At 35.9% G+C, this 16,434-nt stretch overlaps 1 protein-coding gene across 6 annotated transcripts in view; it reads right to left on the bottom strand.

The window, feature by feature from the left end:
- GULP1 (GULP PTB domain containing engulfment adaptor 1) overlaps nucleotides 1–16,434 on the bottom strand; it is a 253,310-nt gene that overhangs the window by 35,552 nt on the left and 201,324 nt on the right. For 5 of the 6 annotated variants that reach the window (XM_064484972.1, XM_064484971.1, XM_010991800.3 and 2 more), the window contains 2 exons: nucleotides 9,129–9,200; nucleotides 2,516–2,614 (listed from right to left, as the gene is read on the bottom strand). In XM_064484972.1, coding sequence (XP_064341042.1) covers nucleotides 2,516–2,614; nucleotides 9,129–9,200 — 171 coding nt within the window. Of the gene's footprint in view, nucleotides 1–2,515; nucleotides 2,615–9,128; nucleotides 9,201–11,915; nucleotides 12,078–16,434 lie in introns of those variants that run through there. The other variant, XM_064484973.1, reaches the window with a different exon arrangement.

The raw sequence follows: 16,434 nt of genomic DNA, 5'->3' as shown, positions 1-16,434 counted from the left end.
CTAAACAGAAAGATGACCTACAAATGACTTGTTCTAACTGGACATTTGCCACTATATAGCCACTGAATTGTAAAAAGGAAATGCAGGACTAGGACTGTTTCCTTTTTAATTGCCTATAAGACTACACGTTGGTTGCTACACTTCTGAGAGCATTGTTACCCAGAAACTTACTGCTTCCTCAGCCTATTGTTCTTTTATTAACTACCATTTGTCTAACGAAGGCATCCCAGCCAACCCACCTGCAGACAATGTTTCACTTTCAAATGCCTCATTTCCCAGCAAATATATATATATATGTGTGTGTGTGTATATATATATTCCATTATAAGCTTGGATATATAGATACGTACATATCATTTCACACTTGAATTCGTATATATTCATATTCATTGTAAGCTTGAAGAGAACTTCCACTATTCTTTTACCACTGCTTTTATCTGCTTTCAGCCACCTCAGCAATAGTCATTTTGGAATAACCAAAACCAAAAGTATGGTCTCCAATTCTCTGTTATTTACTATTGAATGTGGAGAATAGGAGGAAATTAGAACAGTCGAGGGAGGTCTTAAATTCATGGTTTGAGAAGTCTGAAGGAATGCAATTGTTCTTTAATTTTGAATTGACTGTGGCTACATCCATGCTATTGTCCTGTCGTCCTCAAAGATATTAAAAATGCAAAATTTCCAGGGTAATTCTGATTCTGTAGGCTAAGACAGGGTGTGGGACTTATTGCTGCGCGTGTCGCAGGTATTTTTAATGTCAGTGTTCCATGGACTAGACTTTGAAAATGAAGCAGCAGTCTGCGCGCGACACCAGAACAGCTCAAACTTCAGTGTGCACAGAAATCACCATGTTTCTTCTTTAATTGCAGGTTCAGTAGGTCTGAAATGAGGCCTGAGGTTTTACATTTCTAACAGGCTCCTGGTGATGCTGATTCCTGGTGGTTCACGGGCCGCACTTTGAATAGCAAGACTGCCAGGGCTTGTTATGTACAGAGTGATGGTATCAGTGGTAAATGCTGGACTAGAGAAAGGGGCAGACCTGTGAAAATATTTTCATACTCTGTTTCCAGGCCAGGGTTTCCTTCAGCTTTCAAATAGAATTAATTTGTCACTATGCATGCTGCAGTATTAAAAAAAAAGCATTGATAATATATATTTGTAAAATAATTGGAGTTGAATGTTACTCAGTTTTTCCAAACTGACTTTCATGGTTTTATCAAAATTACTAAGCGATAATTCTGAGGCAAATAAAATACTATATTTATTTTCTAGGGCTGTAATAACAAAATACCACAGACTGGGTGACTTCGACAAGAGAAATGTATTTTCTCACAGTTCGGAAGGCTTCAAGTCAAGGTGTCAGCGTGTCTGGTTTCTTGCTTGCAGATGGCTTCTCGCTGTGTCCTGATGTGGCCTTTCCCCTGTGCTCCCATGTCCCTGGTGTCTCTTCCTCTTATTGCAAGGTCACTCTCTTATTGGATTAAGGCCCAATTAAGACCTCATTCAATTTTAATTACTTTAAAGGCTCTATCTCCAAATAGAGTTGCATTGCAAGTTGGGCTTCAACATAGGAATTTTCGGTGAAAACAATTACACCCACAAGTACATATTAATGAATGTGATTCTAGAATAGATTGTTTTCCATTTCTTTACATTGACTCTGTAGGGGGAAAAGCTCTTAAATACAAGAATCTTAAGTTTATACTGTGTTATGAGCTGAATTATGTTCCCCACCAAATTCATATATTGAAGCCTTAACTCCCCATACCTCAGAAAGGAACTGAATCTCCTTATTTGGAGATAAGGCTCAAAAAAGGTGATGAAGTTACAGTGAGGTCCTCTGGGTGGCCCCTGATCGAGTCTGACAGATGTCCTTTTAAGAAGAGGAAATTAGACACACAAAGAGACACCAGGGATGTGTTTGCAGCGACAACCACATGAAGAGGCAGCAGGAGGGCGGCCACTTGCAGGCGGAGGAGGGAAGGCTGAGAAGAAACCACGCCTGCGGCTGTCAGCTTAATCTGGGATTGCCATTACCACCAGGACTGTGAGCAATACATTTCCATTGTTTGAGCCACCAGGCCTGTGGTATTTTATTATAGCAGCCATAGTAAACTAATACACACTGATTATGTTTACAAGCAACAAGAGTCAGTCCAGAATATTTTACCAAATAACACACAGCTTTTGTCTTCTTTCACACTCAGTGACCCACACTTAACTGCATCTCCTTCACAGCACACGACGGAAAATTTCTAAATATAAGACCAAATTCTGTTGAACATACTTACTGTAAATTTTTAATCCCAAACACAGGCCAAGAACAAATCGCTCAGAAAACGATCCCAAAAGTTGTTTTCTTTTCCCTTAAAAATTCTATAGAGTTTCAAATTGTCATTAACTGAGAACTAAATAGTTTCAACTGGTAAGATGTTTTGAATATTCATTAAAATAGGAATGTAACTGTCATTACTTGAAGATTAAAGTGCTTCCAATGTTCAAAAATAAGCCTTACCTTTGTTTTGGGTTCTAGAATTTTTACTCCATAAATTGATATTTGCAACTCAACTTTAGGAATTTTCTGGCCTTCAGATTTCTTGATATGTCTTGCAAACTACAAATGAAAATTTATTCACAAAATTATAAATCTCTTTCTATGGAGAATGAACACAATATATATTTGAGTGTATTCAGTGTTGGACTTTCATTAAATTATTGCCTTTTGTAAAGTATTTTTATAAACCTCACACAGTCCCCAAATATTTAGAAATCATAGTGAGCTAACATTACTAACATTAACATCAGATTGATTTTCAATAACTTTTAAAAAAAATTTTTAAGGTACTTCCATGATATTTAAAAAATTGTATTCATACCGAACAGAAAGTAAAGACTCTTTGTGGGAAAATAAGCAGAGATCAATTTCTTTTTCTGTGGATCTACCATTTTTAGTGACTTTATAGAACTTGCAGTCGACTTCACTGGATATGCCTTCTTGGTCATTTTTAGATACTTACCTTGTTTGGTACACTGTCTTACCCATCAAATCAATCAAATCAGTGAAAGAAAAGAGATAGATTACACTATTCAAACTGAAGCTAAGAACTGAAGTAAGTGTCCTGGCTAAAAGACTCAGAACTAGACTCAGTCTAGAATTATAAATATAGTATGTCTTCCTGAAAAACATGAAGATTTTTTCAGTGCTTTTGCAGTAGTATCTATTGTATTTCTTTATTGAATTAATAAGTGTTAGGTTCTGTTGTAAAATCGAAAAGAAGATCAGAATACTCATGCACTTAGTAGCTGGAGTTTCTGCCTCTTTCCTAGCATTGTCAGATTTAGTGGGAGAAAAATTATAGGATCCCAGTTAAATCTGAATATTAAACAATAATTGTTTAAAAAAATTTTTCTTTTAGAATACACATAAACATTCCATATATACGTATACACATATAACATATATATGCCATCTAGTATAAGTATGTCCCATGTAATAAGTATGTCCCAGGTAATAGTTGGGACATAGTTATGCCAAAGAAATTATTCATTGTTTTTCTGAATTTCAAAGTGTATTAAGTGTACTGATTTTATCAGACAATGTCACCCTCTCCCTTCTTTCCTTCTTTCCTCCTTCCTTTTGTCCACCTTTCTTTTCAAGAAGCAGAAAAGAACTATTGAAAAAAAAAGATATTTATTAACCCTCTTCGAAGACTTCAAAGTTACTTCCTACTATAATATTTTTTCACCATATAGATCATCCTAACTTGGTTCGGAATAGATTATACGTGAGGCAGGGGTGGGGCTTCAGTCCTCTTTTGTGTGTCATATTTATTTGCATTGTGCATTTCTTTCTAATTTAGGGCAGATGTGAATACACATGGTACAGCTCAGTGCCAGAGCAGAGAGTGGTTAAAGGTCTCACTCTCTTTTAATGACTTTGCACCACCATGGAGAATAATATCATCAATGCACGTAAGAATGCCTTGAAGTGTCTGCCTTGATATGCAGGGCAAGGAGGAGGGTACCATTTGTACTCCTTTTGGGTGGTATTATTTTTTTAGCTTGCTGTCTGTCCTGTCCTATAAATACAGGCAGCTTTTTTCTTGGTATTCAGCAGTCTTACATTCTGCACATAAATTTGATTAATTCATGTCAGAATTTTTCTTTTCCTTTAAAAAACTTGTTTTGCTTAAGTGCAGATCTTTTAAAATTATCCCAGCTCTCTCCCAAAGAAAGTGGATTAATTTGTTTCTTTTCCCTTCATAATCGTCTTCCTGTACTGGTACAATCAAAACAATTTGGGGGTTTTCACATATGAAGGCTGACAAAATAAATCAGCTGCTTTCTATCTATGTGAACACGTCTGAACAAAGCCATTCCCATCACTGGCCGCAGAAGCAGCCTGAGCTGGCTTCCTGGGTGCTGCTCTTTTCCAGAAACAGACAGTGAACAATAGCTCTTGAAGCCTTTTCAACATCTGGACACAGCCATTCCTGTGACCTCTTTTAGTTTCCAAAAAGTCCATCACCAAACAACCACTAATATTAAACTTATCTGTTGAGTTATTTCTTTTCTGCCAGAAAAAAGAGGGGAAGAAAGAATGGAACAAATAAACAAAGGGAGGAAGTAGGGGCTAGAAGTACTAAAAACAGAAAGGCAGGGAGGGAGGGGGGAAACGAGAATGAGAAACAGAAAAAGAAAAAGAAACGTAAAATATCTGATCTATGGCTTGTGAAACCTTTTCTTTTGTTTCATATCAGGATGACATAATTGTGCTTAAAAAAGATTCAGAGGTCATCCAATCCAATCCTCCCATTTCAAAGATGAGAAAAATAAATCTTAGAGAAGTTATTTACCTTGGTCATAAAATGGGTCTGTAGCAATCAGGCCTAGAATCTAGTTTTGCTACCTACTAAATAATGCTTTTCTTTTGCCCAGCAGTTTCTGTGTTAGAAATAAAAAAAAAAAATCCCAGTTCTGTTTTCATGTTTATCAAGGTTTACATTGGTTACTAGCCTTGACTATTAAACAGACATTGCAAAACATCTAAGCCAAAGATTCTATTTGTTCAATCTATATCTATATATATATATTTTAAATTTAGGATGCCTGTATTTTATAGTTTGCATGATCTAAGTCACTTTTCCAACTTGTAGACATCTCAATAATGTTCCAAAATACTCTAATTTGCTTTTGAAAGGCACACTCATCATTCTTACATTGTATTTTTCTCTCCCTATTTACTACTAGAATGTTAATGCTTGAAGAGCCTTCTACAATTTTTTTTCCCATTTTTACTTCAGTAGATTCATGTCTTAGTCATCTAGACAGAGTGATCTACTGGTGAAACTTAAATATAATAATCCAATAAAGATATTCAAAGAGGGGTAAAGCTTAAGCATTCTAGAGGATATCTGATATAAAAAACAAATAAAAATGTGAAAGAAAAGTGTTGCCTGCCATATCAGTAAATAAAGGATGCTGCAGCCATCAGCAGCCACTACCTCTGCCTGGATGGGAAAGGAACAGAATACTGGCCCCTGACAGCTAAGGTACGTATCAGAGGAATGATTTCAGTGAGTCCACGCTTTTGCATCTTCCCATACATAGAAAAGTGCTAAATTCCTTAACTTGAGATATCTGGTTTTCTTTAATTAACAGTAATCTTTTGATGTTCCAACTACCTGGTCTTTGTTGCAAAACTCTTGTATGTCCTGGCTCCCCCTCCGGCCTGTTTGGCTCATCTTGGAGCCATCTGAGAGGCAGCGTCCCAGGCCGAAGTCCTCAGAAATGCCCACTGAGTAAAACATGACTCTCAGCTTTTAAGTTGTGCACTTTTTTCAGTTGACAAAAACAAGCCGTTATTACCACAAAATGATGAGAAGGATGAAGTATTACTTGAAAGACATAAAGCAATTAGTTAAATATATGCCACAAGTAGAAGAGCTAAAGATAATTTAAAGGGAGCACCACTGAGTTTCATCATCACACAATTTCTATTCATTTCTCAGAGGACTGAAAAAGAAAATATAACTATATTATTAATGGAATATACATTATTAGGCAATAAAATTAATGAATTAATTCTGAGCTACTAATCCTCTTCGTGGTTCTTGTAAATTGTTGATTTAATTTAAATGTATTCCTAATAATCCTACAGAGAAAACAGCTATGCATATCATTAAAATAATCTCCAAGCATTTCATTAATTAAATAACTGGTCATGAAGACAAAAACAGAGTGTTCCACTGCACAGAGAGAGTGAGGTCAAATGGAGAAACTGCTGGGCCTAGATTTAACAGAACTTTCAGTAATTTCCAAGCCCACATGCCCTGAGGTAGCTTCATGTAATTTTAAGTTAGCCCCATTGGAACAAGGGGACCCATCCTCTAAAATTAGGGTCCAGGAATACTGCTCCCTGGTTATCTCCCAGAGAAATCAAGAAGTTTTGGATCTATACACCAATATTCATCCACATGTAAGTACCACAAGCAGATTATCTATGAAATATATTGAGCCCTATGACATGTGTACTAGTTGTACTAATGAAAATAAGTAACACACTGTTAAAAATGAAATTCATTACCATAACAATGATATTCAGTATATAGAATGAAAGGTTTTTCAATGATTACTTTTTGGAAAATGTAGTATTTTCATAAATCATAGACTAAAACACAATGAAGAGACAGAAATTGTTGAACATGATTGAGAAATAGAAAATATGTTGTTTTGATAAATACAGAATTTCTGAAAGTAAACACATACAAATTATTATATTCAAGAAAACTTTATAAACTACAAATCCTCCACAAAATGACAGAAAAATAGTTCCCAGTAAAATAAATAAAAAATTTTAAATTTCTTGAAAAATGACTAGGTATCATTAAATACAGAAGAATGAAAAAAATACATCACAGAAAATCTTATAAGTTTTACATCATCTTGTATTAGTCTTAAATTTTGAATTCTTCTTTAATGTCAGAAACCAATAAATCTAACTGGAAACTTTTGACAAAAAAATTTAATGTAAATAAAATGTTACCTTATGTGGCAAATAAAATAAAATACTGAACGATGGTGGATAAAAAAGTAGTCAGAATATATATGTTTAAGAAAAATAAGCAGGAAATTAAAATGCGGGATGTGTACACAAAACAGTTAATAAGATAATTTTTTTTTTAGTAGGGTCATAGCACCATCTTCTGGCCATTTCTACATGACAACAGAATTAGAGAGGAGCCAAGGTCTAGAACTTAAAATAAATAAATGTAAATACTCTTGTATACTCTGAGTTGTAGCCTCTGACCTTTGACGCAAAGAAACAAAAAAGTAAATAAAAAGCATTATTTTATTCATTTGCTTTAGTTTATGAATCATTACCCTTAGATATATAGTTTCCTGATCTACAAAATTTTTGCCATCAACGGAGTAAAGACTGCTTATTAAATTAAGTATTCTGGAAGATACTTGAAAGAAAAAAAAGCTACTATCAACCTAGTATGCATTTTTAAACTATACTGCATAACATCGATCTTACTGTAAATCTCATTCTTTTATTAATAGGATCATTTCCAAACATGAAACTACATAAGATCTGCATATAAAGTCTCACAACATTATATAAAAATTAGCCATCATATAGAAAGCATTTCATTTCAAATACCTCTTTAAATTTTATCTAGTAATTATGTAATTGAATCCTTTCGGGTTTGGATTTGGGTTCAATACCCTACTGGGTATAAGGAAACATAGAGTGTAAATACAGTTATTCTTTTATAAAACATTCTGATTGTAGTGAAGTTGGATTCATGCCCAGAGTGTGCAACATTTTAAATATTTAAATAGGTTATTTTAAACAGTATCCATAAATAGTGAGAACTTTTTAATCCTCCATGGTGCTTAAAAGTATCTGCCAAAAAAGCACAAGTTTGACTTATTGCCTAATGAGTAGTTGAAATAAATGGTTGGCTACTCCCCTTTTTTTTTTCCAAGTGGGAGTGTTAGCATCATGGGACCTTTTAGTATATTTACTTAAAAATAAGTAAAATATAAAAAGTTATAAGATATTTTGAAATATTTTAAATTAGGTAATATATATATAAAATAAATGGATAAAAATTTATCTCCTTTTATTTTGTTTCCCAGAAAACAAGCCAACTCACTTCAGTTTTTCCTCAATTTAAACAGTAGTTTCTACCTGATAAGACATTCTCAAAAGCAAAGTAATACTTTTTAATGTCTATGACTTCATTTGGCACAGAAACCTTCCCCAACTATAGAATAACTGGATGATACCTAAACTAAATAAAGTTATAGAAGGGTTGTTTCTCAACAAATTTTTGAGACAGTCATAGAGAATAACAATGAACTATGCTAACAAAATAGTGCTATGTTAGATTTTCTTAATGAGAGAAACATGAGAATTCTGTTGAAGGAGTTCAAATCTTAAAGTCTCAGGGGGAACAAGGTCTTTTGGGATGGGATGCAATTAGAAAAACCTGCAAAGGATGCATGGCAGCTTACGTTAAGATCTTCTCAGGAAATTTGCAGATTACGAGGATGCGGATTTTTTGCTTATTAAATGTCCTTTTCTGCTCTTAGTCTCACCAGTTCCCAGGTCTGCTTATGGACATGGCCAGATCCTTGTGGATTTGTCCATTAGGACAGCTTTAACACACAGTGTCACTGCAAAATTCTGCTTTGGAATTAACTCTAACTCCACACTTTCAGCTGGTGGATACGATAGTCTATTAGAGACAGTTGTTCCACCGTCATTAGCTTGTGAGTTGGGGCATGAGTCCACACTGTCCAAGCAAAGTAAAGGCAAATTACTAAATGCCAACACTTATGAAATATTGCCATTACATTCTTCTCGTTAAGTATGAGAAATTATACCTTAGAGAAACATGAAGAGTGTGCCATATTCAGAAAAATAATTAATTGTGTTTACATAGTTGTTATTAAGTACATTTCCATGGTCTAGTGAAATTTATTCAACAGTCCATTTTTAACAGGGTGAAGTCGTATCTGCCACAAAGCTATTCATGCTTTGAATTTCCATCAATCTACTGATGACGTGAGACAAGTTCAATACGCTAGACATTTCTTTGGAGGGCTTGCCCTACCTTTAGTTTTCTTACAGCATCTCTTACAACCTCTGTTCCTTTGGGCTGCTCCACTTCAGTGCTGCCAAGAAACTGAAAATGGTCATGTGTGAGACAGACTGTACTACATCATATACCATTAAATCATTTTCAAACATAACATGGAAAAATTGAATGATGTGATATAATGCAAATCCAAATCCTAAACAGATGTTACTAATTCATATTATTTTATAGTATATGAAAATGTAAATATTAATCACATATAATTCCTATTATTCAAAGATTGTTTTTAAAACATACTTTTCCTACCTCTAAACATTATACTTACACAGTTTTACTGGGAAGAAAATGAAAGTTATTTCATTGGCCCAAAGGAATAAAGTTTACATTTAAAATTTAAAACATACTAAAAATTTTAAAAAGTTCTCTGTAAATTTAAAGGACATAAATTGTTTTTGTTACTTTATTACTTGTCAATAGTATATTTTAGGATATTAATGTGGTTTAATACAGTTTATAATGTCAAATCAACATTTTTCTTTGTTTTCCAATTAGGACACTTGTCTAGCATGTAAGATTTTAAAATACACATTTTAAAAAATACCCAATATACACTATCCATAAAAGGTATAGCTAAATTAAATTAAAAAGTAAAACATACATGCTCTATAATTCTACTAAGTTTTAAAATATCCTTGGAGGTTTTTAGTTAAAACTTGATCTTTCCCCCCAAAAAGAAAAAGTTTCATAATAATTGCCACATTATGATAAAATCTCTATCCTGGGGAGATATAATACCTTCTAAACAGAAGTCTAACATCATGACATGTTCAAGACCAATTAGAATTGAAATATGGATATTTTATTCTATAGAATATTTCTTTATAAATAGAAGTAACCATTAAATTACTTAGGTGTGTATAATTTCCCAAAGACCTTTTTTTTCTTGTCACACACCACCAATCATAACACCAAAGTGAGTCATGAATTCATCACTTTTTATATAAATGGACATATATACATGAGTATGTATGTGTGTACTCTTTACATCAAATGATTAAGTAGACTCTTTCTCATGTGTCAACTCACAGAATGGAAGGGAGCAAAACAGTAATGTCGGGGTATCTTTCTAAATCACATTTTATTTCTTCTATAATTCTTGAAGAAAATAACAATAACAACTAAAGAAATTAGAGTCTTGTTTTTCAAAACGGCCTCTCTGTATTACCTGTATGAGAATTCCCCAAGGAGCGGGTTAAAATACAACAGTGCAGATTCCTTGGCCTAATAAGGGAATTATATTTCTAAGAGCATTACAGGGGGTTCCTTGTACTAAACTCTAAGGAACGGACAGAATATGGCAACAGGTCAGGAGAAGAGAGAAAGACAGAGACAAAAGCTGAGCTGAAAATACAGCAGATAAGTGCTGACCCCCTTCCTGATGAGCTCAGGGAGAGAAAATGAGGCTCAGAAGCATCAAGTAGAAACAAGTTTCAGTTTTCGGCTTCTATAAGGTATACCAGTTTCTTTTTCTAATATGTGTAAAGTATACCAAACAACTGCTCACAGGCCTGGATGTGATATCATTAGGTGCTTGGTTTGCCCACTGCGGCCTCAAGCTGATTGACCAGGTCTGCAAAAAAGACCAAAATAAATGCAGAAACCCTCAGCTTAAAAGGAATTGAAAATCTGCTACTAAGATACATGAGACGGCCAAATCTCTTCCTGACACCAATGCATTTGTCACATTTTTTCTGTTTCAGGTCAGTGTACTGAACCTTGGCTGCATGACACAATCACACGGGAGCTTTAAACTTAGTCCTGTGCCTGGGACTCTGATTTAATTAGTTTGGGGCAGAGCCAGGGTGTCCGTGTATTTTAAAGCTCCCCAGGTGACTTTAACATGCCACCAGATTTGAAAAGCACTGTTTTAGATCATCCAGGAGGGATAAAGAGTTCACGTGACAGGAGGGGAGCTAACACAATAGCAGCTATTTAGTTCTGAGAAGATCCATGGGGTAAATGTCTGTTCTCACTTTATCTCTGAATTTATCGTATCAACGAGAGACTCCCCATTGCTGGGTGGTCTAATGTAAGCAGAACAGGGAAGCAAGAGCAGACTCTCTATTGGTAAGTGATTCTGGAACTATAAGACAGAATGTCTGCTATATTGATTTTAGACTGTAAGAGTTACTGGAAATATTTGTGGGAATATATTTGTACTTTGGTAGTAATGTCATGAGTCATAAGTGTGATATGTAAATAGGCCCATATGGGAAAATTATGGAAGAACTCCAAGTACATTCTAAACGAATCAACCTCTTGCAGTGCTCCAGAAACCTTTCTACAAGTTTCTTTCACACTGGCTTTAATTAAACCAACTGAGTAATGAAACACAGGGAGAAGCTTTGAATGATGGTGGGAACTAAACTAAAGAGTGTGAGCGAAAAATACTGCAAACCGTATCAGTAAACAAAGAATGCTGAAACCATCAAGTCATCAGCGGCTGCTGTGACCCCCCACAGTGAAGACAAGCCTGCAGTCCAGCCCCTGCAGCCACTCACAATGGTGCACCCTGAGGGGACTCAGAATAAGAAAGGACAAGATACTGGCCCTAGGTAACTAGATGCTTGTCAAAGGAATGAATTCAATGAGCCCAAATGTTTGCTTCCTCCCATACATAGAAAAGCACTAAATTCTTTAACTTGAGATGCCTGCTTTTCTTTAGATAACAAGTAATCTTTTATTGTTCCAACTCTTGACCATTTATTGTAAAGCTCCTATATATTCTAGCCCCTTCCCTACCTCTTCGGAGCAGTCCCTCAGAGCGATCTGAGAGGGTGTCATCCTGGTTCAAGTCCTCCTGCCAAATAAAACGTAACTCTCAACTTTAAGGCTGCGCATTTATTACAGTCAACAGGAGACATCTAATATGGGGCTTGCCACTGACCCAGTTTTTCTATATAATATTGGATGAACTAAATGGAAATAATTTTAAAAGTAAAAAGCAAATCATTCATTAAAGTATTTCCTATATTTTTCAGTTATGAAAGGCATGATACTTAGATTAAATAGTTCATATTTTTAGGCATTCCACGTCTATGTAAAATATGTATGAGACTTGCATATGATGCAGCATGCTGGAATACACTCTAGGCCTAGAATCTGAAGATGTTAGAAAAGTCGCTTAATCTCTGCCTTATTTGAGTCTTGAACAATAAGGATAATACTGTTCTTCTTTCTTTTTAAAATTACTCCAAAGATCAATTGCAAGGAGATCAGAAAAAAGAAAAGAAAAAAAACAAAACAACTCTGTAAACTGCAAAGTACTTTATAATTATGGGGGACTACCACTCCTTTATTTAAAGATTGTTTGAGGAAGACACTAGAATTTAGTGGATATTGTTGGTGCCCGCTTAGCTCTCCTTGGATCCTTTTTATCAGTATTGGGACTCGTCATCCAGCTTCCCCAGGCTTTGCTGGTAACGGCTCACATGCAAGACCTTCAGAGGATTCCCTTTGGGCAATGAGGTCACTTTGCCAATATTGAGAGCTAGAAACACCTGGGAGTTTTTTGCTTTCCCCCCCATATCACAAAATTCCTTAAGAGATGGTGTGGAAGTACAAAGGTCCAACCCTCTGCTTGGAAGTGGGGTTAATTCTAAGGTGTAAGTGTTGTGATGCAGAACTTCCCTCAGAGTCAGGCTGAGGCTGGGGCTTCACTTGATTTCTTCCCCTTGTCTGTCCTGCTTCCCACATCCTCACTTGTTGCTCCTGGGAGCACCCCCTTAACAAATCACTTGCACCCAAATCTCTGCTTCAGGGTCTAACTCTGGGAGGAACTGGCTTAACAAACTGTTAAATGCTTCAATGCTTACATTCAGGAATATACAGTCTAGTGTACAGACCCACAAATGACTGAAATAGTCTTGTCATCAGTGCTCTCAGAAGGCTTGTGTACAGCACAGGTTAGAGGTCGGACTTTGGTTTCCCACTCTGCGGGTGCCTGAAGGGTGAAAGGAAAATGGAATTGAATCAAGCCGTGGCCAAGGGATTAATCCATCCCATCTCAGCTGAGCTGTTAACTAGCTGAAGAAAGAAGGCCAAGGGAGTTCTGGACCGCGAAATGCTATGCCTGGCTGAGAGCAGAGGGGAGGCACCCACTGAAGCAAAGGAACTGAGCCAACGTCCACATGCAGACTTGAATGTCCGCTGGGCCCCTTCCCCAGCCTGTCTCCGGGGAGACTGGCTGCTAGTCCGATATGCCCTAAGTAGTAAGAGTCTTCTCTAGGGAAAGTGACTCCCCTAAAAAAGACAACCTTTGCTGAAAGTTGGGGTTTCTACATGAAATAAATGGGCCACCTGATCAGTTACCAGTTGATAAGACCTGCCCACGTACATAGAACTGTCAGCCAGCCTTTAGGTGCCTCACTCTTCAATATCAAAACACACCACGTATGTGCACATACTTGAGGACAGCCAATCACGTGAAAAACAGGGAGAAAAACAAAGAAGCAGGAACAAAATAGAATGGAAGAAACTGGAGAAAAAAGCAGGGACAAAAAAGATGTCTAAAAATCTAAAATCAATATAAATATACTGCATCCAGGATAGAAACAGGATCCTATAAAAAGGAGCATTGAGAGAACAATAAAGAGCTCATGGAAATTAAAAATATGAGGCAGACAATTAAAAAATATTACAAGATAAAGTTGAGGAAATTCATTGAGAGGTAATTATAGGGTGCTTGTTATTTATCAAGTACTATTTAGGAGTTGGGGATATAGCAGGAAACAAAACAAAGCAAATTTCCTGCTCTTAGGGGCCTTATACCCTAGTGGAGGGAGCCAAACATAAACAGTATTATATAATAAGAGAATTATATATAATTTTAGAGAGGCAACAGCAATGAAGGATCAGAAGTGCAAGGCATGTGAGTGTGTCTGTGTGCTGTGCCACTGCAAATAGGATGGGTGGAAGAGACCTCACCGATAAAGTCAAGTGTAAACCAACCGGAAAGGCAGTGGTACACCTAGATACCTGGGGGAAGGCAGGCCAGGCCAAGGGAACAGAAAATGCAGAAGCTAGGTATTTTGAAAGAAGATATATTAAAAAAAAAAAAAAAAAAAAAAAAAAAAAGTAGAACTATTAGAAAATTAGTCTAGGATAGCGTTTTTAAAAATTTGGTCCCTGGAACAGTAGCATCAGCATTTATCTGCAAAGTTGTTAAAATACAGATTCTACTGACAGAAACTCTGGGGGTGGGTCCAACAATCTGTTTTATTGTCTACTCCAGGCGTTTCTGGTGGACGTTTCAAAGTGAAAACCACTGCTCTAGAGAGCAAATATCACACAAGATAGAGTTCTAGAAACAGGGGACCAGAAAAACTGAAGAAAGAAAATTATCTAACACCTTCCCAGAAGCAAAGCTATGAAATTTCAGAGCAAAGGACTCAAGATTACACCACTGTAATCAGTGAAAACACATACACAGACACAGTACATTAGGTCACCAACAATACACTGGAGATGGAATTTGAATGACATCAGACTTCACATCAGCAATAATGGAAGAAAAATAACTTTAATTCTAAGGAAAAAAAAAAGATTTAAAGCCAAGTTTATAGGTTATGAGGAGAGAAAAAATACACACATAGATGTGGAAGGGACCAAAATTTAAACTCTCATAGCCCAGTTCTCTGTAAGAAAAGAGGGGAGTTTATAAAATAAAACAGAGGAAGAAATGGAACTCAGGAAACAGGGAGGGATGACAGAAGGTGTTGAAAACCACCACAAATACGACAAATCAAGGCACAGCAGCGTGGCAGGTTATCCACATACACAGAAAAAAATAAAAGAGCTGAAAATGGTTGCTTCAGTGACTGACACTTGGGAGAAGAGCTGGGGAACATTCTGCTTCTTCGTTATATGCCTTGGAGAAATATCTGACTGCTTAAAATGGACACAGATAACGCTGATAAAATAAAAATTAAATTAAGCCTCCAAATGGTAAGTTAATGTCACACACATCATTTACTCCTTAAAAAAAATGAATATTTGCTATGAGTCAAGCATTTACTAAGTGCTGGGTATGTATCAGGGGAAAAATGTCCCTGTGCTAGTAGAATTTATATCCTAGTGAGCCTTTCTGTGTGTGTGTATGTCTGCATGCATCTGCATATGTATGTATGTATCTATATTTTTCTATGTCCATGTTTCTATCACAAACAGATTTATAATATATCTTAGATGGCACAAGTAAAAATAACACACATAGTAACACAGACTGGGCAGAGTATGAGTAATATTTAAAATTGAGTGGTTAGTAAAGTCCTCTCTAAAAAGGTGCTATTTTCATAGAGACCTGAATGAAAGGAAGAAATGAAACACACATCCTCTGATGCATCAGCTAGAGAAACTGACTCAACAGCTTGTATATAAAGTGGAGCTTGGAAAAGCAGAACTCTGGGCAGAAGGTAAGGATGATGGAGACCCTGGCGCTGAGGTCTAGATGGAAGGACTGAGAAGAGGGCCAGAATCATGGGTCTCCAGGTAGCTGCCACATTGTAGAGGGAGATGAAAGGGAATAATGCTGCAAACAGAAATAAGTTAAATGTTTAGGGAAATGGCAAGGGGAACCAAGAAAGTTAGATCCTTAATATTAGTAATTAGGGTTGTCAGATTAGCAAATAAAATGATAGGATGCTGCTGTTGGTTGGAATGTAAAATGTTACAGCCACTTTGGAAAATAGTTCGGTAGTTTCTCGGAAGACTAAACATATACTTATCATAAAATTGCAACTGCCCTTCTTGGTATCTATCCCAGAGAGATGAAAACTTACATTCATGCAAGTATCTGTGCACTGATGTTCACAATAGATCTCTCTGTAACAGCCAAACATCAGGAGAAACCCAAATATCCTTCAGTGGGTCAATGGTTAAACCATCTGTGGTATATCCATACCATGGAACACTACTCAGCAATAAAAATGAATGAACTATTGTTACACGCACAACTTGGATAGATCTTAAGGGAATTATGCTGAATAAAAAAAGTCAATATCAAAAAAAAAAATTTTTTTTGTTATTTATTTACCTAAATAAAGAAATACAGAAAATTTCCTTTACATTCTTTCATGAAATGAGATATTGATATCCTGAAATTTTCAAGTAAAAATCATTGCTTTCATGTTTTAGCAACTTTATGTCTTAGCTCCTCCATGTGGCAGAAAAAAATAACAATGATAGGAGAGTGTAATGTATCAGACTGTTTTTGCTTTATACGTGTAGATTGTTACTTTTCAGTGTAGCAAAAGAGCCAAAG

Source organism: Camelus dromedarius, chromosome 4 (genome assembly GCF_036321535.1).
Source record: "Camelus dromedarius isolate mCamDro1 chromosome 4, mCamDro1.pat, whole genome shotgun sequence".
In the NCBI taxonomy this organism is placed as follows: domain Eukaryota; kingdom Metazoa; phylum Chordata; class Mammalia; order Artiodactyla; family Camelidae; genus Camelus; species Camelus dromedarius.
Note: the sequence above shows the minus strand (reverse complement) of the source record. Positions and strands in the feature narration are given on the sequence as shown.